General features: G+C 40.9%; 1 protein-coding gene across 9 annotated transcripts in view; it reads left to right on the top strand.

Moving 5' to 3' along the window:
• bcas3 (BCAS3 microtubule associated cell migration factor) overlaps positions 1-24996 on the top strand; it is a 335083-nt gene that overhangs the window by 146318 nt on the left and 163769 nt on the right. Inside the window, exon 24 of one of the 9 annotated variants that reach the window (XM_078929746.1) lies at positions 13307-13431. The exons of the other annotated variants lie outside the window; for them this stretch is intronic. Coding sequence (XP_078785872.1) covers positions 13307-13389 — 83 coding nt within the window. The 3' untranslated portion in view covers positions 13390-13431. Of the gene's footprint in view, positions 1-13306; positions 13432-24996 lie in introns of those variants that run through there. 9 annotated transcript variants of the gene reach the window in all.

Below are 24996 nucleotides of genomic sequence, written 5' to 3'. Positions count from 1 at the left end.
GGTAAATGTTGGATAGAATTACTTACAGTTTAATGTTATACTTTTATTGAACTATAAAACAACATCAACATCAAAAGTCTTAAGTTGAGTTTGGAGGAAAATAATATTTGGAAACACTCAAAGATACCGAATTATTTAAAAATCTAATCAACTGTCTGACATTCAAAAACACACAAAGCTTTTCATCTTTTATATTAGATATTTTTTGCATATATTTTGTTAATTATTTTTAAGGTGTTGTTTGGCTCTGTTCACCTTTGTCACAGGTCAAAAGACTAATACTCTTATTAATAGTGTTTGTTTTGTCTTATTTCTCTGATAATGCAGTTACATTTAAATGACCATACATTTTTCAAGGCACGGTCAGTTGTAATTACACTATATATCAAGAAAAGAAAAATTATGTAAACATATTCCAGTAAATACTTGAAACTGAGTTTATTTAAGGTTTAAAGGGTTTGTTGCCTTTTGTACAAGTCAGGGTGATTACAGAAAGACAACAAAATAACTAAATTAACAAGGTTCATAAATAAGATATGGAACACAATTTAAGAAAGAGAGGAGTAAAGTAAAAATACAAAACTATAAAATATTGCAGCATCCCAACCTTTTCATTATTGCACTTCTGTCATGTGTTTGACATATTGTGGTAGTTAATTGTTCATTGCACTTAGCGTCCCAGCTGGTTAGCATGTTGTGTGGTTCAGTTCAGTTCAGTCCAGTCTTCCCTCTCTAATGTCCTGTGCTAACATTCTGATTGCAACTGGGAAGAAGCTGTTGTGGAAGCGTGTGGTGTGTGCATGGAGGCTTTCAGGCCTGCGGCGTCCGAGGTTGTGGCCTGAGTCCACGCAACGGATCAGTGTGTGGGCGGGGTGGTGTCTGTCCCTGATGATCTTCGCCGCTCTCCTCCTGCTGCGTTCTCTGTAGATGGTCTCGATGGATGGAAGGTTGCGACCAATGATTTTTCCAGCTGTGTTGGAAAAATAAAATAAATAAAAATAAAATGAAAGCAGTTTTGAACTCATTCCAACTGGCCCACACCTACAAATGCATCAGCACACTCTAATCTGACGACACAGATTTATTTTTTTCTTCAAGAATCCGCATAAGTCTTAGACAAAGCTTAGACTACTCTTCTTGCTGTCCGCTTTAAAAGAATGCATGTGTCAATACACATCATAAAAATACATACACCATATATATTTTTAAAAAAATAAACGCCCCTCTCACCCTCCGCGGGTGGTTTCTCCTCCAAGCTCGGGTCCTCTATCAGAGGCCTGGGAAATTGAGGGACCTGCAGTATCTTGGCTGTTCCTAGCATTGCGCTTTTCTGGACTGAGAGGTCTGAGGTCTTTCCACGTATCTGTTGTAGCCTCTCCTCCAGCTTGGGGGTTACTGCCCCGAGTGCTCCAATTACCACAGACACCACTGTCACCTTCACTCTCCAGTTCTTCTTTGAGTCGCTGGTATTTCTCCAGTTTTTCATGTTCCTTCTTCCTGATGTTCCCATCGCTTGGCACTGCCACATCCACCACAACAGCTGTCCTCTGTTTTTTATCCACCACCAAATGTCTGGTTGGTTCGCCATTACCATCCTATCAGTCTGGATCTGGAAGTCCCACAGGATCTTTGCCCTCTCATTCTCTACCACCTTCTGAAGTGTTTCCCATTTTGACCTTGGGGTTTCCAGTTCATATTCTCCACATATGTTCCAGTATACTATTCCAGCCACTTGATTGTGGCGCTCCATGTATGCTTTCCCTGCCAGCATCTTACACCCTGCAGTTATGTGCTGGATTGTTTCAGGCGCCTCTTTGCACAGCCTACACCTTGGGTCTTGCCTGGTGTGGTAGATCTTAGCCTCTATCGCTCTGGTGCTCAGAGCTTGTTCCTAAGCTGCCAGGACGAGTGCTTCAGTGCTGTCCTGTAGGCCAGCCCTTTCTAGCCATTGGTAAGACTTCTTGATATCAGCCACTTCAGTTATGGTCTGGTGGTACATCCCATGCAGGGGTTTGTCCTCCCATGAAGATCTGTCCTCCAGCACTGTATCCTCTGCTCTCCATTGCCTGAGACATTCACTAAGCACACTGTGAGTTGGGGCCTTGAGCTTGATGTACTCATACATCTTGGATGTTTCATCCTGGATAGTGGCTTCCACGCTCACTAGTCCTCGGCCTCCTTCCTTGCGGCTAGCATACAGTCTCAGGGTGCTGGATTTGGGATGGAACCCTCCATGCACGGTGAGGAGCTTTCGTGTCTTAACATCCGTGGTCTGTATCTCTTCCTTTGGCCATCTTATTATTCCTGCAGGGTATCTGATAACTGGCAGTGTAGCTATTTATTGCCCGGGTCTTATTTTTGCCATTAAGCTGGCTTCTCAGGACTTGCCTTACTCGTTGGAGGTATTTAGCTGTTGCTGCTTTCCTTGTTGCCTGCTCCAGGTCGCCATTTGCCTGCGGAGTTCCAAGGTACTTGTAACTGTCCTCGATGTCTTCTATTGTTCCTTCTGGGAGTGAGACCCCTTCTGTGTGGACTACCTTGCCACTCTTTGTCACCATCCGGTTGCATTTCTCGAGCCCGAATGACATCCCAATGTCAGTACTGTAGATCCTGGTGGTGTGGATCAGGGAGTCAATGTCTCACTCGCTCTTAGCATATAGCTTGATATCATCCATGTAGAGGAGGTGACTGATGTTGGCCCCATTTCTGAGTCGTTATCCATAGCCAGTCTTGTTGATTATTTGGCTGAGGGGGTTCAGACCTATGCAGAACAGCAGTGGGGACAGAGCATCACCTTGGTATATCCCACATTTGATGGACACTTGTGCAAGAGGCTTCCCATTGGCTTCAAGGGTGGTTTTACACAGCTACATTGAGTTTCCTATGAAGGCTCTTAGAGCCCTGTTGATGTTGTACAGCTCCAAGCATTCAGTGATCCATGTGTGTGGCATTGAGTCATAGGCTTTCTTGTAATCAATCCAGGCTGTGCACAGGTTAGTGTGTCATGACCTGCAGTCTTGAGCGACTGTTCTGTCAACCAGGAGTTGGTGTTTGGGTCCTCTGGAGTCTCTACCAATGCCCTTCTGTGTGTTGCTCATGAATTGATCCATGTGCCTATTTATCTTGGTTGCAATGATGCCTGACATGAGCTTCCATGTTGTGGAGAGACAGGTTATTGGCCGGTAGTTGGATGGGACTGCACCCTTTGAGGGATCCTTCTGGATTAGGATCGTTCGCCCTTCCGTCAGCCATTCGGGGTGAGTCCCATCTCTTAGCAGCTGGTTCATTTGTGCTGCCAGGCGCTCGTGGAGTGTGGTGAGTTTCTTTAGCCAGTAGGCATGTATCATGTCGGTGCCCGGTGCTGTCCAGTTTTTCATACCTGGGACTCTTTTTTGCATGTCTGCCACTGTGATGGTTACTGGATTCTGTTCAGGGAGGTTGCTATGTTCTTTTCTCAGAGAGACCAGCCACTGGGCATTGCTGTTTTGTGCTGCCTCTTTCTCCCATATGTTTTTTCAGTACTGTTCAGTTTCCAGCCTTGGTGGGTCTGCTCGACTGTTTTGACCCTGCCACTGAGCGTACACTTTTGCAGGTTGAGTTGCAAAGAGCCTGTTTATTCGTCTGGCTTCATTGTCTCTTGTGTACCTCTTTAGGCGGCTGCTCAAGGCTAGGAGCCTTTGTTTGGCAGTTTCCAGTGCTTCAGGTATGGGCATCTGGCTGTATCTCTTAGGTACTTGCTTTCTCATTGTACCTCTTTGAGCCTCTGTCAGCTTACTCACATCCTTCCGAGTTGCCTTGATTTTGGCCTCTAACTGTTGCTTCCAAGGTGGGTACTGTTTTCTTCCATGGTTGCTCTTGAAGCCAAGCATCTCAAGGATCACTGCTGCTGAAGTGTAAACCAGTTCATTGGTTTCTGTGATTGTTGTGGTGGGAATTGCCCTCAATGCTTCATTCACAGTTTCCAGAAGACTTTCAGGCGGTACATTACCTAACCGTTGTAGCTGGTGTCGGGGTTGCCTAGTGTTCATTCTAGACATGATCTTGTCTTTCAGGTCAGTTGCTGCCTCGCTCAGAATATCTGTAGTGGTTGGGGCTGTGTACCCAAGCTCATAGTGGGAGTGTGGTATAGCATCCTCTGACCTGCTGTTCTGGCTCTCCCTTGGTATTGTATTGAATCGCTTCAATCTCAAGTTGTGATAGGAGTTGCCGTTTGTGGATGTTAGAGCACTGGGCTACCAGTTATTTGGCAGTTAGCCTTGATTGTGGGTTTCGAAGCATCCATTAATTCCACATTCTCTGCATGTAACCCCTCTGGGTGGGATTACTTGAGTAGTAGCATTCTAACAGAACCTTGTTCTCACATCTAGTCCATTTCCATCTTGTTACAGTAGCCCACTTTCCATCAGGGTGCTCTGGTCCCCCAGCACCTGACGCAGACCTTGTTTGGCCGGGCGACGTGTGGTTCATTGTCTCTCATGTTGTGAGGTAGGCAGTAGCGTTAAGGGTCTTGCCCAAGAACCCTCACTGAGTGATGTTAATTGCTCGCCATTGTTATGGTAATTGACCCATTTCCATTGCCATTAATTTTTCTTTCCGACCCTTGGAATCGAACTTGGATTTCCTGCATATCTACTATATACATATATATATATTGTAGTGGTGGACAAGGAACAGAGGAAAGCCGTTGTGGTGGATGTGGCAGTGCCAATCAATGGAAACATCAGGAAGAAGGAACATGAGAAACTGGAGAAATACCAGGGACTCAGAGAAGAACTGGAGAAAGCCTGGAACGTGAAGGTGACAGTGGTGCCTGTGGTAATTGGAGCACTCGGGGCAGTAACCCCCAAGCTGGAGGAGAGGCTACAACAGATACCTGGAAAGACCTCAGACCACTCAGTCCAGAAAAGCGCAGTGCTAGGAACAGCTAAGATACTGCAGGACCCTCAATTTCCCAGGCCTCTGGTAGAGGACCCGAGCTTGGAGGAGAAAACCACCCGTGGAGGGTGAGAGGGGCATTTATATATATATATATATATATATGGATGTATGTACATATATATATATATATATATATATATATATATATATATATATATATATATATATATATATATATATATATATAAATAAGCCATAAACCATCCTATTAAATTAAGTGACTCAGTTATGCAGTGAAAGGACATTATGAAGTATAGATTTACACAATATAATAATATATATATTTTTTTATATTTAATGTGTTCTTCTTACCTCACACAGATAGTTGTAATATCATCACAGCAGCAGTTTAGAAAACCTTCTGTAGCTATTTGTAATCAATTAGAGGGTCATGTGCAGATGGGGGCATTTGCTTATTGAAATCATACTTTGCTATAGACTGCTGACCATCATGGCTGTACTGAGCAAGGCAGTCTTTAGTAAACAAAACGCCTGTAGCAAGTCTATGAGGCGAGCGCCACCACGACGCTGCAATGTCACAGATGACTCACTGAGGGAGTGGATCAGCAGTGGAGTGGTGTGCTTTGGCAAAGGGCACTAAGAGGACATCGACAGATCCCACCGGGCAATTCAGCCACATGTGTCTCTACTATCACACCTGGTATTCTGCATGCCTTCGTTTGCGTGGGTTTGTGTGCACATGGAAGTGCGTGCACGCTTGCATGCCCTATTTATCCATGGCAGTGTGAAAGTGGTGCAGAGTGTTAGTAAGTTTATTTGCCACTCTAGTGGTGGCCTGGTATGAGGCAGGGGAAGCTTCCACATATTATTAATGGCTGTAGCTGCTGAGGCACAGCTCGAGGTGCGTGCGCTTTTGAGTGTGCAACTATTTATACATAACATCTGCTGGGCTGTTTGCTCTTCAGGGATTCTTGTCATCCTTGTGTTTATGCTCTAACCGCCATGTTTGCGCTTCTCACATGTGTCAAAGTGTGTGTGGAGGTGGAGGTGAATATACATTTTCTATCCTAAACATTTGTGTGTCCATTTGCAAGTTTTCACAGTGATGGAATGTGGGATCATGTTTATAGTTACGTCTTTGTTTATGCATGCATGTCTTGTTGACATGTGGGAATACCTCTGCATCTTTGCACCTCAGCATGCACACAAATGTGCGTTAGTGTGTAACCCAGGTGTGCAAGTCTAGCAGCTCCACATTAGCTCTATATCCGAGCTGGTTTGACACCTTCACATCCAGACTAGCGTTCAGCTGCTGGCTCTGGCACATCCAGGACCAGCTCGACCCCACGTGAACGCTCTGTCGCCTCCACTCATGCTCACTTAGGTGTGTGTTTGTGTGTGTGTATGTGTGTGTGAGGACTGGGAGAGGCAGACTAAAAGTGTTTGTGAGCCCACACCTCATTCATGCACTTTTAATGTAATTTCTTTGATTCCTCTTATGTCACTGCCTTCAGTCTACCCCCTTCTAAATGGTTTTGGGAATTTAAAATGGGTTTGAATTTTCACACCTTGTAAGGGCAGAGTGTGTATATGATTGTGCTTCTCTGCAGTGTTATGTGGTTGCTCTACATACACATATTTTGTTTGTGTGCAGCGCTGCCTTTGCAAAGTGTTCTCTTTTGGCAGGCCGACGTGATGTTGTGTCACCTCGATAGACACCCAGTCAGCAGTGCCTTCTAATCTGCCTCTACAGTACTGTGTGTGTTTGCGGGTGTATGTTTGACAAACCCTGCCTAAGTGCTAGCGCCACAATTTTTGAAGTGTGTGTGTGTGTCATAGCCTATATGTGTTGATGGAAGGATGAGTCGGACAGAGACTGAACACATAAAAGAAATATAAGAGACGTGTAAGACCTGAGTGTTTCTTTTCTTTACACTTCCATCAGATTTTGCATTCTTTGTCAGTAGACAAACACACAAGCACACATTGGGCTGGTGATCATTATAGCGTATGAATTGCCTGCAGGGAATGAGGGCCTTTTAGCTGCAACCATCTCTTTCTTTTTCTATGTGGCATTGTTTCCTGGGTTTCTTTTTCCCTCCATCTTCCCCACAGGCCCCACCAGAGGCTCCAGGAGTACCACTTAGATGCCACTGTCAGATATAGAACAGGGGTTTGCTGCCCTTTGAAGGAAATGGATTTAAAAAGCAATTTGACATTTAATGAAGATTTTCATCTTCTTAGAAAATAAAGGTTTCCTTGAAAATTAAAGTTGTATTGAGAATGTTTTTGCTTTTTAACACTAATTGTTTGTTTAGCTTCTTTTTCTTCAACTTAGTGGACAATAAATGTAGAAACCCAAACTTTCTTTTTTAAATACAACAATGGTAAAATGTCAAACAGAGATCCATCCACCCATGGACGACTGAACTGTTCTCTGCACTAGCAAACATTGGCTAGGATAGGCTCCAGCAACAACATAACCCCAGATGGGAGTAGAGTGGTTTAGAAAATGGATGAATTAATAATTGTGTTGTCATTAACCCAGAAGATTCATAGCCAACCTTTTTTTCAACCTTGGAGTTTTTGCTTTTATTTTGATAAAATAGGATGTTTTTTGCTTTTACTTGACGACCTAAGACTGGCTATAGCTAAATAGGTAGATGTAGTGTATGTGGAAATTGGATGTTTAGATCTTTGCACATAAAATTACACATTGTTAAGCTCTGTCAGAACAATGTTAAACCAATAGGTATTTTTCAAAAGCAGAGGCTGTGGTCAAATTATCCAGTTATGTCTTCACTAAATAGCTTAAGGTAAACCTTTTCTCTCAAGATGGCACCAGTGTGTGGGCCTGTCGTCTGTCGTTCTCCTGCGTAGGATTTTACTCTTACTGATTAGTGTTGCTCACAAAACAACGTTCTTGCTGGTAAATGATTGACGGTGGCTTTAGATCTTTGAATTTCTGCCACCATCCCTGATGCAGGATTCTTTGGTGGTCAAAAATATTTGCCACCTTTCCTTGAAGTGTTTTCACTACCTGGTCTGGGGAATCTGTAAAATTGTCCACCAAAAGGCCTGTTTGGGACAATTTAACGGACACCTCAAGGCGAAGGCTTACTGTGTCCCTCACCTTCAACCTCCAAGCCGGAAAAAACTCCTCTATAGCATTTTAGAACAGTATGTATTATGGCAGGAATATATTCTATTAAAACGGATCTAGTTTCACCTGACATTCAATTACAGCAATTAACCTTAGTACCTCTGGTACATACACACATGAAAAACATGCACCAGACACAGGTATGACGCTAAAATAGAAAGAAAGAACAGAATCAGCTCAAGGCCAGGGCCTTCCAACACACTTGCAGGGATTTACTACTGGATTTACTATCCAGAAAAAAAAGAGAGTCTAAAAATCTCCCATTATGGAGAGATTTCCATAAATGGAAATCTAATACTGAACAGTCTATTTTATAACAACCTATGCACTTAAGTAGGAAAAATACAGAATTGTTTTTATTTACTAACAAGCATAAAAACTGCCAACCAAAACCACAGAAATTTGTAGTTTGTTTACTTCAAGAACAAAATGGCCTTAAAATATGTGCCTGTGTCAAAGGAAGGCTGTTTACCTTTTCAGCTGAATATTTAAGTTTTTCACTTCACATTGTGATAGCATTTATGAAATAAATCAAAGAGCAAAAATCCCTTTCAGATATATCTGAAATAGTACACATAAGGTAAACCATTTAGTTAACAACCATGTATGTTTTCACAAACATATGTGCATTTTAAGACTTCAAACCTGTGGTCCAAACAGGTCCTACTGTTATATAAAACAACCTGCACATCACATACTGTCAGCATTTATTGATTAAAAACTATACAAAATGCAAAAGCAGGTTATGAAAAAAACGACGTGGAATACTTGAATTAAGGGCTTCCAGACTAGTTTGACAGTAGTTTTCTGTTTTGTGATATCAGTTTCTCCCACTATAGGCGAACAACACCCTCCGCTTTAAAGTTGTGCGTCATTTCTTTAAAGCAGGCAGCATTTGCCAACGCAAAGCTAATTTAAGGGCCTGAGACAGCAGTTTTTGGCATTACAGTCTAAATTTTAACTGGACCACAGAAAGATTGAATCAGGTGCTTTGGTTCTTCAGTTCTTCATCAGGTTTTTTTATTCCTGGTTTTCCAGCTTCTATTGAGGACCTTGAAGGCATGGATGATCCAGAGGTGATTGAGCTCTCGGACATATGCTCTCAAATTTGATTTTAAAATACACAAATATACCAAAACATATATGCATACACTGGCAACTTAAGCGAATGGTTAATTTTACAAACTGAGATATTTTGATTTGGAAATGTCATTACATTATTAAATTTTACTTTTGCTTATATTTATCTCCAGATTTATGAAATTTGTGGACATTTTTTTGCTCAATACTTGAAAAGAATGTAGACGCTTTAGTTTGCCGAAACAAGCACCCCAAGCTGTTCTCCAATGTCGTCTCAGTGCAGCAGTCATAGGATGACCTCTTTATGACCAAATAAGCGTCCTTGTGACCCTGCCTTTATTAATAGACTGCTCACTCTCAGCCTTTACACACAAGGATCCACCATTCTCTTAGTGCGTTTGTGAGCATGTGATTCATATGTTGAAACTGTAAAATCCCAGTTGGTGTGGTTACTCCACCTCACACCCCCAGTTGATATAAGGTCTGGCACACCATACACATGTATACACACCACCCATTCACTTACTGGAAGACATATGGAGCATGACTAATACCTTTATAAAGGCACACATACACACTCAGTATACATTTTTGTCTATTGTGATAATGGTTTTAACCCAAAAATCCCCAGCAAATACTGTAGCAGATGTGTCTCGGTGTTCACAGTCCCCATTTGACCCACATTCTGTGTGAACATCTTATATACAGAAGTTAAGTATACTTCCTTAGTAGAAACAAACACACACGAACACGTAAACTTCCAAAGATGTCCCTCTCATCCTTCTCCTGCTAAAAGTGTGTGGTTTGTGTATGTGCAGGGGGTGCTCCATCAGAGCCCCAGTCCAGGAGCGAGGCGTCTGGGCTCTCGTCATCCCACATCACTGTCACAGAGCTGTTAATGAGGGGAACATTTGCTGCTGCATTAGGCAAATGTAGCAAGGCACCCAGTGACTCAGACACATACACACTCCATGATTTAGATTACATTCTTTTGTGTTGACCTGTGCTTGAAAGCGTTTAAAGCTGTTTACTAGTTTAAAGCTGTTTACTAGCTGTACACTAGTTTTTCAACCAGTGTGCCGCGGCACACTGGTTGAAAAACACTGCTCTAGACCAGTGTTTTTCAACCAGTGTGCCGCGGCACACTAGTGTGCCGTGGGAGATGGTCAAGTGTGCCGTGGAAAATTGCCCTCATTAATTGATCTAAAAACATTTCCCGTCTCCAGGAAATCAGCTCTGTGTTCATCCAAACAGGCCCTGATAAAACACTGAGTAGTTAGGAATATGAAAGATCATAAAATACTTTTTTCTTTGTGTTTATTTGATTCTATTAAATAAATTTTTATAAGAATGACGGTAACGCGATTTAGCTGCAGCTATAACTGTTATCTGAAAAGTCCCGCAGCTTTTACCGTCTCCACGACTCCACCAATCATTCTTGAAGGCTTAATCACATGTCATCAGTCTGACCAATCAGAAGTGGTTAAAGTATTCACTTCCTTGTTCCAATTTAGCTCATAACTCACTCAGTTCCAACAAAAACACCAGCTAAAGCTCGTCTTTAGCGGTGTAGCTTTCCACAGAATCCGGTATCAGACCGTGGAGCAAGTGAACAAAACCATGAAGCTCAGAGACGCGAGTCTTTCTGCCGTTTTGTGGCAGTTTTCACACTACATCTCCCATGATGCATTGGCTTAAAGGGACAGCGCATCAGCGTACAATGAGTCGTCCTTGTTACATGTCTTGAAACCACAACGAACATACAGTTTGTATGTAACTTAAGTTTTATTACATCTTTTAGAAAAAACATCTGCAACTTCCTGCTTTTTCTGCCACAATTATCACAAATTGTGGCGGGGGGGGGGCGGTTTAGATCAACACAGACTATGAGTTTCTGCTTTTTTTTTTTTTTTTGGGATGCTGGTGTGCCGCGGGATTTTTGTCAAGGTTAAAGTGTGCCGTGGCTCAAAAAAGGTTGAAAAACACTGCTCTAGACAACCACTTCATCAGTTTTGCTGGTGGGACCCCTGGGCAGTTCAAGACCAGCAGGATCTTGGGACCAGATCTTTCTCAGTAGTAGACCTAGGACAACCTACAGATGGTACAGTCCACTTCAGTTGGCTTCTTTCAAAGTGAAAGAGCAGCTCCTTCTGTTGACTGAGCTTTGTAAATGATCATTTAGGGATTGCTCAGTCAACTTGTGAATTAACAGGTTTTAGCCCCTTATAATTGGGATCTTGTCCTTTTGGTCAGAACCTAATGATCATCGATGAGAAAGGGAATATAGTTTGACCAATAAAAGCTTTATCATTTAACCTTTATTTGATTATCTGCAATAGCCAGAAATAAAATCCAGAGGTTCTGGATGTTGTTTCTTTCCCTTGCTGCTCCTAAAAAAATGGTTCATAAAAAAACGATGTACAGAATCTAACAAAGAGCATCCCAGCTTGAGTCCAACATATGCTGAGATCAGGTTTGACATAATGCAAGCAATACAATTAAAGCTCCTGCTTTGATTGTACAGAAGCCTGACAGCCTCTACAAGTGTGCCTAAAACTCCATACTCTCAAAGACTCCCCACAGGACACCAAATTATACACAATTGAATGCCATTTCCAAGTCCACAAAAACATCTGAATGGAATGAGAAACTCTCATGAACCTTAGAATACTCCGATTATAAGATAACCCTCTCATCAGCACACTCTTTTATTAAACAATTGCCCAAAAAAGGGGTAGTTAACATGAGCTCTGGTAACAAGGTAGTTTGGGTCCCTAATCCACAGAAATTGATTCACAGATCAGGCTGAACACTAAGGTTTAGTTAACAACATGTTGTGACTGTTGTCAACAGTCAGATCCTGTATTTAGCTTCTTGTATAAAACAAACAAAAAAAGGCATTAAAGTGTTGTTGAATTTAAAATTTGTGTGTGGTAGGATGGTATTGCACAAATTATGTCCTCCCAATTTTTTACCTTTTAAATGCTGTGACTACGTTCAAGACCAGAATTACTTATCAAGACCTAAACAGAGACGGGATTTGGGTTAGGATGTACAAATGAACAAACTAAAGTCCACGAAATGTTCTAATCAGAATAGCTCTGTAAAGACTGTGTGCATGACAGATGACTAACAGGAGTGCTGTCAGCGTGTTTGGTTACTCTCACGCCTCTGTCAGTGTGACTCAGTCTGTGTGTGACGACTCTTGTGTATATGTGTTTGTGAGTTACTCATTGACTGGTGAGGGCCCTGGGTACATTGACATGACATTTGTCTGGGCCTTTCTCTCCCCTCTGTGATTTTTTTCGCTGCTATGCCTACATGTGTTCTGCTCCTTTCTTTCTGTTTCAAATTGATTTTTTTTTCTTGAGGCTCAATTAAACTGTGATTGCGGAAAGTAAAAACTACAGACCGACTGACGTACATCGTTGCTTATTATCATTGACACTGCTTAGTTCTTCAAACATATCAGACCAATTGTGGGTCAATTAAAATAATGCAAAATCCAACTCATCCAAACATTAAGCAGTGTGTGGTTAAAAAGGGTTAGTGTCAACATGCTTAATAAAAGGCTTAACGATTGTGGGCTGATGAAAAAAAACGTAGTGGGTTTGAAGTGGTTTCTCTTGTTGATTTAGTAGTAGCAACTCAGACTATGGTCACATATCCTAAAAGGCCACAGCGCAGCGATCAAAATGAACGACCTTGGGAGAATTTCAAGGAGGCAGCTTAGCAGTGCGTTTAACTGTTTACTCCTCCCTGCAGACGGTTCAGCACAATTAACTCACCTGTTCTGCGTCCTACTTAAGAACCAGGTGTGCGGCCCATGCCCCCTTTATCCATTTCACCCTCCTCCCCGGCTTTCACCTGTGAGCTCCGTTAGGGGTAGTTTTATACCTGTAGTTTTCTATGGAGATCTTGTTTTATTGTATCTGAACGGAGCCTTATGCCAAACTAAAAGAAAATATGGAAATAAATCATTCTCTACTGCATGAGTTGTCTGACTGAAAAGCAAGTTTTACAGCAAAAACAGCAGCTGGCCATGCTGCAGCATTTGTAATTAGAAGGTGGCAGTCGAATTTTAAAAGCCATGCGGTGGCTGCCAAGGTTTTAAGAAAGAGTTAAAATTAAACAGCAACTGGATAATTTTTTTACATCTGTCAGTGGCCACCCGGGGACATTTGGAGGTCGCACGGAGGCAGTCCACCGGCAGACGGGTGGCAGGAAGGCAGGTATGTGGTAATTGACTGATAAAAGAGTCTCCAAGGTCCCCAAAATCATCTGATGATCGGCTAATTTCAGATTGCCACCCTCCAGACACCCCCCCTACCCCCGTGCTGCCGTCCCACTGCCACCGGCCAATTGTTAGTAATCAGACAACAAACTGGCCATCCCGGCCATTGTGGGTCCAAATGGGGGGAGATGGTATCGATGCTGCACAAAACTCATCATGGCATTGACAGCACCACAGCGACTCCAAGACCTATTGAAGAATTGCTGTTGATGCTGAGAAGAATACGTAGAAGACAGAATATGGTGCCTTCTGAGGAGGCATGTTGTCCAAAAATTTGTAAATTGACAAGATTATAATGTATGCTCAAACTATGAGTTGCGAATAACCAGTGGAGCAGAATGGCACGCTTTTTATATACCCCTGGACTACTGGGCTGTAGGCAGCCAGTGGCACTTGATATGGACGGCCGCCGTCTGGAGACATTTACACATCCTCTAATCAGAGCTGCTGCCGGCCAGCGATCCAGCTGCCACCGCCCCGTGGCTGCCCAGCTGTCACCCGAGTTCGTAATGGCGTCATCCCCGCCTGACTGATAACCGCCTGACTGCTGCCGTCTGAATTCATGACTGCACCAACGAGTTTAGAAAAAAATCAGGCAATGGTAGCTAATCTTGACAATTCTGCCTCCCCATCGCACAGTGGCAGTTGTATATGTGACTGTAGCATCAGTGAGATCAGATCAACTTGTGATGGGACTCTGTAATGCTAACGTTTAACTCAACTACTATAGTCACAGCTGAATGATACTGCATGTTTTAGCCAGCTCACATTAGTAGGTAGGATTTCTAGGTAAGTCATCAGGATGCTACTTGACAACACAAATATACTGTACACATCAAATGCTCACTAAGAAAACAAAAAAACTGCACCTCAGCACTTTCTACCTGTTTGCCAAATGCAAACTGGTAACTTCGAAACGTCTTTGACATCTATAATAGGCATGATTACATTCCCAGGGAACAATTGATGTTGTCAAGTACACATGCTCAGAAACAGTAAAGAGTTAAAACCCTACCTTTAGGGAACAAGGCTTAAGCGGGTTTGTTCCCAGTCTCTGTCAGTCATGTAAAGCCTGCACTGACACAAGTTTTTGCTCCATGCCCCCCACCTCCCCTCTGTCTGAAGGATAGTGAGTAATCAGAAGCAGATGGAGGTAAGATTGTGTAGTCAGACTGTTATTTTAGCCCTCTGTACAGCCAGTTCTATTTCCTCTCTTCTCTCCTTTAGGCTTGTATTTCATTTTCAGACACTAATTCTTGACCTTAACACAGCAAGACTTTCTCACTATTTAAATGCCATGTGTAAGGGTGATCATAGCACACCCGTTTTTTTCAAACCACACTGAGGGCAATAGCACAGAGGCTTCATGTTGTAGTAAGTACTGTACGATAGAAAATTACATCATGGAAACTAGTAATAGCTCTACTCATCAGCTCACTCCTTCTGCTTGTGTTTCCATCGCATTTGAACATCAAAGTGTTCCCCCAAAACCCATGGACACTGGATCAGCTTTTCCTCATTTCCTTCTCCTTCAAGATTATGATCAAAAGAGTTTCTAATCTTATTAAAGTTTCACACATAGAAACAACTTGTCTTTGACCTAATCCTCACAATGAAAGCAGACTTTTTATTTTTTTTGCAAAAGAAAGAAGCATTTAGACTTCACACTATGTAGCAATGACATGTTTGTCCAAGAATATAAAATGCAATCATTACATTTAGTTATAAAGATTAGATCAGATTTTCCCAATTCTATTTTTTATTCTCTCATTTTGAAAGTATTTTTCCTTCTAATGACAGCAGTATTGTTCAGTAAACATGGAGCCAATGTGCTTCTAACTTCTGCAGCCGTTTGGATGTTTGAAAAACTACCATTCCATTGTTTGGGTTTAGCTGACCAATCCACTAAAAATGCATCATGTCGATTCCCACTTCAGAAAGGTATACATTGAAAATGTTTTCTGTTTTATGATTTACTTATCTTAGACTGCTATACTTATATGTTTCTGTTTAAATGTTGTATTTGTTAGAAGAAAGTAACTTAAGTAGCATGCTGTTTAGTAGGACTGCACGATATGAGGAAAACTCGCGATATGCGATATTGGTGATTAATATTGCGATAACGATATAATTTGCGGTATATAAACAAATAGCAAAACAACCAAAAACATAATTTCCATTTCACTGTAACAGTTTAAAAATTATACTTCAAATGACCCTTGTCGACATAGGAGGCAAACATCAAACATAAAAGGGCTCATCTGATTGGTCAACAACGTAAAAGGGTCCTTCCGATTGGTTAAATGCATAAAGGGATTTATTTCATTTGTTCAATATTTCAAGCTGCCATGAGTTTGTTTTAGCACATTTAAGGTAACCATTTATTGCGATTTTTGACATCCTTTGCGGTATGCATATTGCACAGCTTGATGTTGCGATAACGATAAATTTGCGGCATATTGTGCAGGCCTACTGTTTAGTATTTGCCTTGTATTTATATTGGTACCTACTGTGAAAGTATTTGATTTCATTGAATCTGTAATTTACATGTTTTTTTCTCAAGTTCATCTTTTTTTTATGTTTGAAGATCTGATTGTTGTCTGTTTTTCATGTCATGTCAAATATGTTCTAAACATCTTAGTTATTTTTTTTTCCCCATTGAGCAACAGCAGGCCAGCTCCTAGAAAATGACACATTGTGGGGACATTAATGTAGGATCAAAGGGCATCATGACATTTTAGATGGGGTATACGCATTCAGATAGCAAGGAATGACTATATATCCACCAGCGGCTTCAAGCCCTGCAGATCGCCTGCCCACACCAGGGAAGTGGGAGGACGGGGAAACAAACCTGTCACTTTGGGGCTGAGTTGAGCTGCATGTGTGGTGCTTCTCCATTTCCACTTTAGGTTATGGTACTTCCAGCTCATATCCCTTTACAAGGCTAGGCCATTACATAATTACCCAATGTCAATTAGATCACATCCTGTGCCGCTCTGCCTGCTGAAGCCAATCTTAATTAATCATTGCTCCCTAGATTCATTTACCTCACCCTGATGTCATAGCCCCTGCAACCAAAGATGACGGGAATCATCCAAAAACATGGAGGGAATTCCCTAAATAGCTTCTGATATAAAAGCAACCTGTTGGGGTGTCAGAGTGAGTGTTGCAGAGTACTATTTGTCAAAATGTCTTGTGTCTGGTCTTCTACATATACTTTACTTCAAACTAGGTGTACTTTACCTGTGAGGAATAGATAAACGCAAACATTTTTCCATCAGTGATGTTACTGTGACTTAAATGGCTTAGTACTACAACTGACAGCTGCCTTACTCATCATTTAAACCCACAGAAAGAGTCAGGTAAACGCTAAAATACTGAATAAAGACCAAAGCCATGCAGAGCTTAATTGATGAAGCATTAGTGGTATGCAAAGAGGACTTACAGTTCCACCTCTGCATATTTACTGCTACTTCATTTGAAAAGAGTGTAATACCTTAAATAAGGAAAACAAAACACATCATATTTTAATTTTTATACAGAATCCATAAGATGCACAAGCGCATAAGGAATATTTTAATTCCTTGGCACTGAAACAAACTTGTGTTAATGTTCTGTTTTTTTTTCTGATAGTGCGCAACATGAAAGTGGTTGTCAAATCATGCCTACTGTCTACATGTGCTGCACTATATAATACACTTTGTATTATATATGTGTTTTATTTATAATTAAACTATAAATTTAAACCACTAAAAAAACAAAAAAGGTTCTGGAATGGTTTAGTTACAAAACGTCTGTTAATACTGACAGTCTTGTGTAATAGTGTTTGCAAAGACAGCAACGTTTTTATGTGTACTTGTAATAAATTTAAGTCCATGACCTTTACATTACATTACATTTGAATTGAGCACTCTGATTACTATGCCAAAAAATAAATAGATAAAATAAAGAAGTGGCTTTGAAAAAAATATACATTTGTGAACTGATTTATCATCTTATTTGTATATATGATATTATTTTCAGCTACAAAATGATGTATAATTTTTGTATGAAATAGTATTTTCCTCATTTGTTTTGCTTTGTCCCTTGAATAATACAAATGACAACTAACCTTAAAAGAATGTCAGCAAAATAATTCCCAATTGCAATGTTACATTATATAGAAGACTATTTTGAAGGTACCTGTCCAGGCCCAACAGTAGCCCGGATAGTCTCCGGTAACCCCGCGGCCCCACTGGGTTAAGAAAATGGATGGAGGTTTAGGACGAGAACTCTTGCATGGATGAGCCATGTTGGATTTGTACTATACCCTCTTATCGAGACATTTAAAACATCACGTCATAAAGCTGAGTCCCTGATTGGTTGAAGTCCTGTGTCAACCATGTCAAGTTCAGATTTTTGAAATCCTGACATTCCTCGTCTAATGCCCAAATTGTGCTGCGACGCTCAAATCACACTGCTGCCGAACTGACGCACCATGCCTGACATCAGACTGCATCTGTACATTAACTTCATATTGAAACTGACGCCCCGTCCGGTGTGAATGCAGCTTAATGAATGCACATTCTGCCGGTCGTGTTCACACTGGACATGGAGGGAGAGGCAGGGAGGGGGATTCTTCCTATTTTGTTTTTGTACTGTTTACTAGCGCTTGTCCGCCACCTACAGTAGGATGAAACCTGATGTGAAATATCATAGCGGTGCAAATCCTGTAAATGTTCATCATGGCGTCATATTAATCCTGCCAGGCACAAAATGCACTTATGAATAACTCCTCTATGATCATTTTTTCATCGGTTGGTACTTCAGTTTTTTTTAAAAGGTCTGGACGTACACGTCACTACCAAATTCGAGTCCCAGATTGATCGCGGTGCCACACTGCTGTGACACAGCTTCAACAAGTTCAACCGGTTGAACTTTCTGCACACAATCCATGAACACCCAATTTATATGTAGAGCCTGTGACCGGCTTAAAAAATTTGCGCAGTGATGGGCTTTCACGAGCGTTCTTGATGCGGAAGCCCTAAACTCTGGTCTGTGTGCGTTTGCAAAGACTTTTAATTGAAAGTGGCCACTTGAACGTGGGTTGGTGTGTAAGCACCTTAAGAACGTCATCAAGCAGGTTAAGTAACGTTTAAAATTTAGGAGGTCAGGTAAAACAAATAAACATGACTCAAGACCCTCTTCAAAACCGGTAACTTTTTATATATGAACATCATTATTTACAGCAGTTTGTCAGTACTCAAGGCATTGACTGAAGCTGTGCTGGAAATAAGAAAAAAAAACTTGTCAGAACTGACTTCAATCATTTTGAAGAGGGAAACATAATTTAGATATCTTTGATTTATCAAATTTTCCAAAACTTTACAAATACTTTTCCCATGTAACAGGGATGCTTTCCTTGGCTTTGTTAGTACCAGGTCATAGAAAAGGCTAAAAAATATCCCACCTTTATACGAAGGTGTGATCTGGAAGGAGTGGTAGACTTAGTAAAAGATTTATTTTTTTAATCAGACGATTAGTCATGACATGCCCTCAACAAATGCTCTCTGTGCTGAAGGAGACACGGTGGGGCATATAGTTTAGATTAATCTCCTCATCTGCTGTGTGCATGTGTGCTGTCATAATCTTCCAGTGCCATGATCAAAGCAGGTAGTCCTGTGGTCACACACACTCACACAGACACACTCAACAGACAAACATTCCTCCAAACGGTTGTTACATGCCAGAGTCAAATTAGTCCATGGGCTTTTTAAGTGGCACAAAAGGTTCAAATTAGAGACGAGACTTTGAAGCTGTACAGTTTGCATGGATATTTTGTAGCCCCTCGTGGTTTTGGCCTCCATATCATTCCCTTAGAAAAGAGCACGTTCACATCAAAGGTTAACTGGGGCATGTGTACTGTTACTTGTCACTGGCATAGCCCTGATTTCTAAACAGCAGGGAATTGGGACAGAATGGTATGTTGACCAGGAAGAGGCAAAGTGTGTAATTACATCAGGATCTGTGGGCCACTCTCAAGCCTTCTGACTGCGTATCTCAAACAGGGGTTAGGGACTTGATGAGTGTATATAGTTGATCCAAGATCAGGTTCTTATAGTTTACCTGACCGAACACTGATGTTAGGCAGGAATCACTCATTAGAGTCAGCTGTCTTCACATCAGAGGTTGGTTTTATAACCTTGGCAGTTTTTACCGTTACAAGTTGAGTAATTCGAACCTCTTTTTATTTCTTTATTTTTTTGCACTTTACTAAAAATGTCAGAAACTGTAAAATACAAAATATTTCTTTAAACAATATGGTCCCCGTCTTGTTTTGTCAGGCCCCAAGTCTGCATAGATCCAGTTCAAAATGAGTATAAATACATGACAGCAAATCAGAAGTTTGCATTCTTTGGTTCATCAAGACCAATGAGCTACAATTTGCCACAAGTTAAGTCTTTAGACCAGTTTCTAGCACAGACGTGAACCCTTGGCCCAATTGTTTGCTTTTTCTTTTGTGGGAAATGTTCTGTGACATTGATTAATCGAAGAACAGACCACTCGTCTGTAAATAAAGTGAGGTGGCACAAGAGTAATGTTGATACTGAGCCTCCAAACAGTCAATAATGACAGGTTAGTCCCTGCCACTGACTTCCCAAAATTGTACATTTTTCATGTGATGAAAGATAAGTTCCAACTGGTTAGGGTACAGAGTGGTGCTCTGTTTTGAGAAAGATATGAGGGAAACTGACTTTATTTGTACATGTGATGATGCTGACATGTCCAAAGTCTCTCGCAATGATGGAATGTCATATATTCTTTGTTTACAGTGTCAACGCTGTGATTGTGCTCTGAAATCTAGTCTCAAATGACTGATGAGACATCAGAGGTGCTGATAGGTTAAGCCTGTGCTGACCGATGGCTTAATTGTTTGAGCACTGAAATGTGTTTATTTGTGTGTATTTCTTAAGAGCTACACTTTCCACACACCTTTTAACCTAAAAAAGCAAACCCTTGTCTGAAACGTGAAAAATCTCTTGAGATCCCTCAATTAGATGAAAATAAAAATAAAGTGGTGAGTCGTGTAGGTGCTGTAAGCCTGAGCCCTACTGTGATGGTTCTTTTGACATCATCCTTGCTTCATGTTTCAACTGGAACGCTGAGGCATGTTATGCATGTATTGAATGTAACTGCTTACTTACAATAACAGAAAAAAGTGAGAATATGCTCAAGAGAAAAAGAAAGAGTAGAAGAGGGGCTGTGGGATTCCATGTTCTGATAAATGTGTGCATTGACATTGATTGTGTAAATGAGACACAGATGGACTTCAACCCATGTGGTCACTTCAGCCAGCTTTCTCTGTTATCGGCAGAGACTTAGACCTGATCAGAAACACCTGTGCCTTCTGTTCCAACTCTAGGTTTTTTGTGTATCGTTAACACTAATTCTGCATCACTAAATAATTGACGTTAACGGTAAGCAGGCTATAGATTTTATTTGGTTGATTTCCAATTTAGACCAATTTGATGACATCTGTAAGGTTTTTTATCTTTTTCCTTAAACCTGACGTATGAATGGCTTGGGCCAAGAGGAGGTTAATCTTTACTGCACAGGCACTGTGGGTTTTGCTCACCTCTTTCACTTGTGTGTTTTTGTGTTTGCGAAGCGGTTGTCTCCATCTTCACCTTTCTTGACACTTGTATGGCCCATCAGTAGCTATGTGAAGTGACAAGCCACATCCTGGGGCAGCTGGCTGGAGCTGGCGCACCGCAAAAGAGCAGCACAGCTCAATGAAAGCGTACAAACACACACCCCACACACACACACCCCTTAGGCCATTTCCCAGTCTTAATTTCTAAATACATTTGCTCCAGTTCCTGCTGAGGCCCTGCAGGGAAGACTGTTGGGGGGGATAGAAGACAAGAGAAAGAGCAGAATGCATGGAGAACTCACTCTTTACACACTATTACCCCTAACACACACATACACAAGGTTATTTACCACCTCTGACATACGCACAGTAAAGGTTGACAGTGCTGAAGGGAGTGGGATGGAACAGGCTGGCACTGCCCACAACTGCCAACAGACACACACGCACACACACACACACACTGCTGCTCCGCTGGAGCCTGGAAAGGTGGTAAAGCCTGGCTAATGTAATTTATGCCACGCTGTTTAACATTTAAATGAATCAAACTTCTGTCTGTAATCACATCCTTCTGATTTAAAGTAGAGATTTTTTACTGTCAGAGTTCAATCTTAACTGCTTAGAAGATTAATGGAGCATGTGCGGAAAAAGATGAATAGGCCTACCAGAGATTGTTCTAAAACCTTACACATTCTTTCATTGTAAATTCTCATTTATCCAAGTAGATTCCATCAAAATAGTTGGTAATAAACAATAGTCAGCTGGATTTGGTTGATCTTTAGTTATAGTTAACATCTCAGCTCAAGTCTCTCAGAAAAGAAGTGATTCCTTTGACTTTACTGAGCAAAGGAAAACAGCAAAAACTTGTTTTGTCCCAGTATCAGATATTAGGTAATAAGTAGGTGTCACTAACTTGAGCCAACTTAATTTTTTTTTACAGGCTTGATTTTGTTTTATAGTAATATAAACATTTTAATAAGCATAGGAACCTACAGACTTTTAAAAAGGATTTTTCTTTAGATTACTAAACACATGACTGCCATCCGTTTTTGCTCTGATTTTTTTTTCCTTAGCTAATGAAGGAAAAGGTGTTGAGTGTTGTGCAGATGCATTAGCTTCAAATAAACTTTAGGAACTGTTAACTCTGATGTGCCCTTAAAAGGGGGGGTGTTCCATCAGAAGCTGTTATCTCTTTAGGACAATGATGGACAAAGACATTTAATGCACAGATCCTAATTTTAAATCCCGTGTTCTAACCTCTTTAGCATGGCTGATGGTTTGATGTTTTCTTTCCTATTAAATGCGAGTGTTTGCTCTTTCACACCAGGTTATTTTTGTTTTTTTTCCAGATTATGTTTCACACATCTGCCCGTATTAATAACCGGGAGGAAACTTAACAATTAGCCTTCAAATATCACACTGAATTTGCCTAAATTAGTTGCCAGTCACTCTGCCCTTGTCTTGGCCCAATGGGATTTAGACGGAAGAGGGAGTAAGGGCCAAAGATGAAAGTGTCTGGGAGGGATCTCCGCTAAATCAAAAACAAATCTCCAGGAGCGTCAGGGTTAAACCCTTTGGCCGTCGAGGACTTTGAAGTGCTCGGCCATACAGTTAATTGACAGAGTCAGGATTAGAGAAAGGTGGTAACAATTTAACCCGGGCAGTGAGAGCTGAAGGCCGCTGCTCAGGCCTATCAGGTGTTTGCAGATGTTGTGTGCCTCAGGAAAAGTGACAGCAAATTCCTGGAGATGAGAGGATTGCTTAACTGACCTTTAATGTTTTGTTTGCTCAAGCCCCATCGCATTGCAACTGGCTGAGAGGGGAAAACAAACCAGGTGCTTGGACAAAAGTCATTTTTTTGTTTTTTAAGTTGGATGATATATTGTTCCGGAAAGGTTGTGAATTTCTTTTCTACATCTTGTTGCTGCTGCAGATATACTAAGATTGTGAAGTTGTAACAATGTAGTCCTTTTTTAATAGACCCCATTTGTTCCTTACATTTGCATTTTACATCATATTCTGAGGGAAGTTTAGGAAGAGAACGTGTTGGCATCTCCATGTTACTGAGTAACATGGAAAAGCCCAGTAACCTACTTCAGTTTAGATAGACACATATTGGCTTTTTATTTTATAAAGATATTGAAAGTGAAAACATAAAACCTTCTCCCAATATGCTAATACTGACCAAGTAATACTCAGTCTTTCTTATTCTAACATTCAAGAATTTATTTGAATATTTATGGGACTAATCGGCTCATACCATTCAAAAATTTGCTTTATTTTTTTCTCGAATATGTTTAGCATGTTTTTCTCAAAAGGGCACTCATGTGATACACTTTAAAGCAAACTAAAAAATTTTCTACTGTCCCAGTGGTTTAAGACCAACGTGAGGTCTGTCAATGAAAGAAAGAAATGGGGTTAAAGTAAAATTAATCCAGGATTTGTCTATTTTTCCACATTTATTTTGAATGCATCTTTTTATACTATTTTTATTTACCGTAATCTCAGTGAGGCATCATCTCTGCTTTAGATTATCAGTAGTTTTTAAATTAAGCTTTGCAAATGAACCTCATGCAGCAGTTTAAACTGAAATGTTCACAATTGAAATAGTTTTTATAAGATGTATGTTTTAAAGGTTTTGCGATGATTAGTTGTGGTGACGTACGTGTGTGTGTGTGTGGGAGTGATTGTGTGACCTGTGATAGTCTAGCGACCTGTCCAGGGTGTACCCCACCTTTGCCCAACGGTAGCCAGGACAGGCTCCGACAACCCCATACTACTGACATGTTAGCGCTAGCAGCATAGTGACCGAACACCTGAAGAGTTATGTAAAAACAATGTGCTTAGTAAATTTCACACAAAAATGGCTGTGTTAAATAGTGAAATTTAAACTCTTTTATTTGGTGACATTTTGGGGAATTGCTGCAATCAGTAGATTGTGAAATCCTGGGGGGGGGGCTGAATTTGAGGTCTTGTTAAGTCATTTGTCACAAGCAAGGGTTTCCAACACGAAGACCGACATTTGGACTTTTTTTCCAACTGCAGTCTTTTATAAAATTGTTGGTGAAGCATTTGCTTAATAAAGCTTACAGTGAAAGTGTGCCCCAACAGTTTTAAAGTAAACATTGATCGTGTAAATTTTTTAGCTGAATATGAAAAATAACCAGAATAATCAGCAGGTCAGTTCAGAATTTATTTTCAAATTAAAAACTGCTGATTACATTGTAACTTAATATATGTCAGGGCCTTTAATCATCATGTGCATATATAGTCAATTCTAGAAAGGACAGCATTTGGCTTTTTTATTTAATTTTTTTATAATTGTATCTATGATTTCATTATCTGACATTATGTTACCAATTTTCAAGGGTGCTTTGGAATTTTCCCAACCACTCACTGCAGACCAATACATCTTTAAAAAAACTTGACAACACTTTGACAGCATCATTGATCCCGCCCATAGCCCTGATTGGCCGATCATTAGTCATCCCATGTTGCACATTTAAATGCTTTTCCACTGAGAAATTGCTGTTTTATGTTATAGTTGCAGAAAAATCTGTTCATATATTTGAAGAAACAAATTCATCCTGTCTTCAGATAATCACCAGAACAGAGTCTTTGAAAACACGGGCGGTACTTTACAATGCTTGTGAACGCAGCCTGCCTCTAATTGTATCCCTCACCACAGTTTTTTCACTCAGCAGTAACACTTGATGTTTTCTTATTTAAGATGTTCTGGTGCTGGCTCCTGCTGACTTCTGAGCTCTTGTTTTCATTCAGGTAAAGCAGAACACCCCTGACCTTTGGTTGATCGTGCATCAACGATCAAACTTACATCTGTTTGTTCAGCCTTTTGTTTCTTCAACCTGTGGGAGGCTGTCGTCCTGGCGAACCACTACCTCAGCATGGGCTGCCAAAATGGATTCTGTT

The sequence above is a fragment of the Oryzias latipes genome, chromosome 13 (assembly GCF_053564925.1).
Source record: "Oryzias latipes strain Hd-rR chromosome 13, Olatipes_Hd-rR_3.1".
NCBI lineage: Eukaryota > Metazoa > Chordata > Actinopteri > Beloniformes > Adrianichthyidae > Oryzias > Oryzias latipes.
The sequence above is the reverse complement of the archived record's forward strand: the minus strand, read 5'-3'. Positions and strand labels throughout refer to the sequence as shown.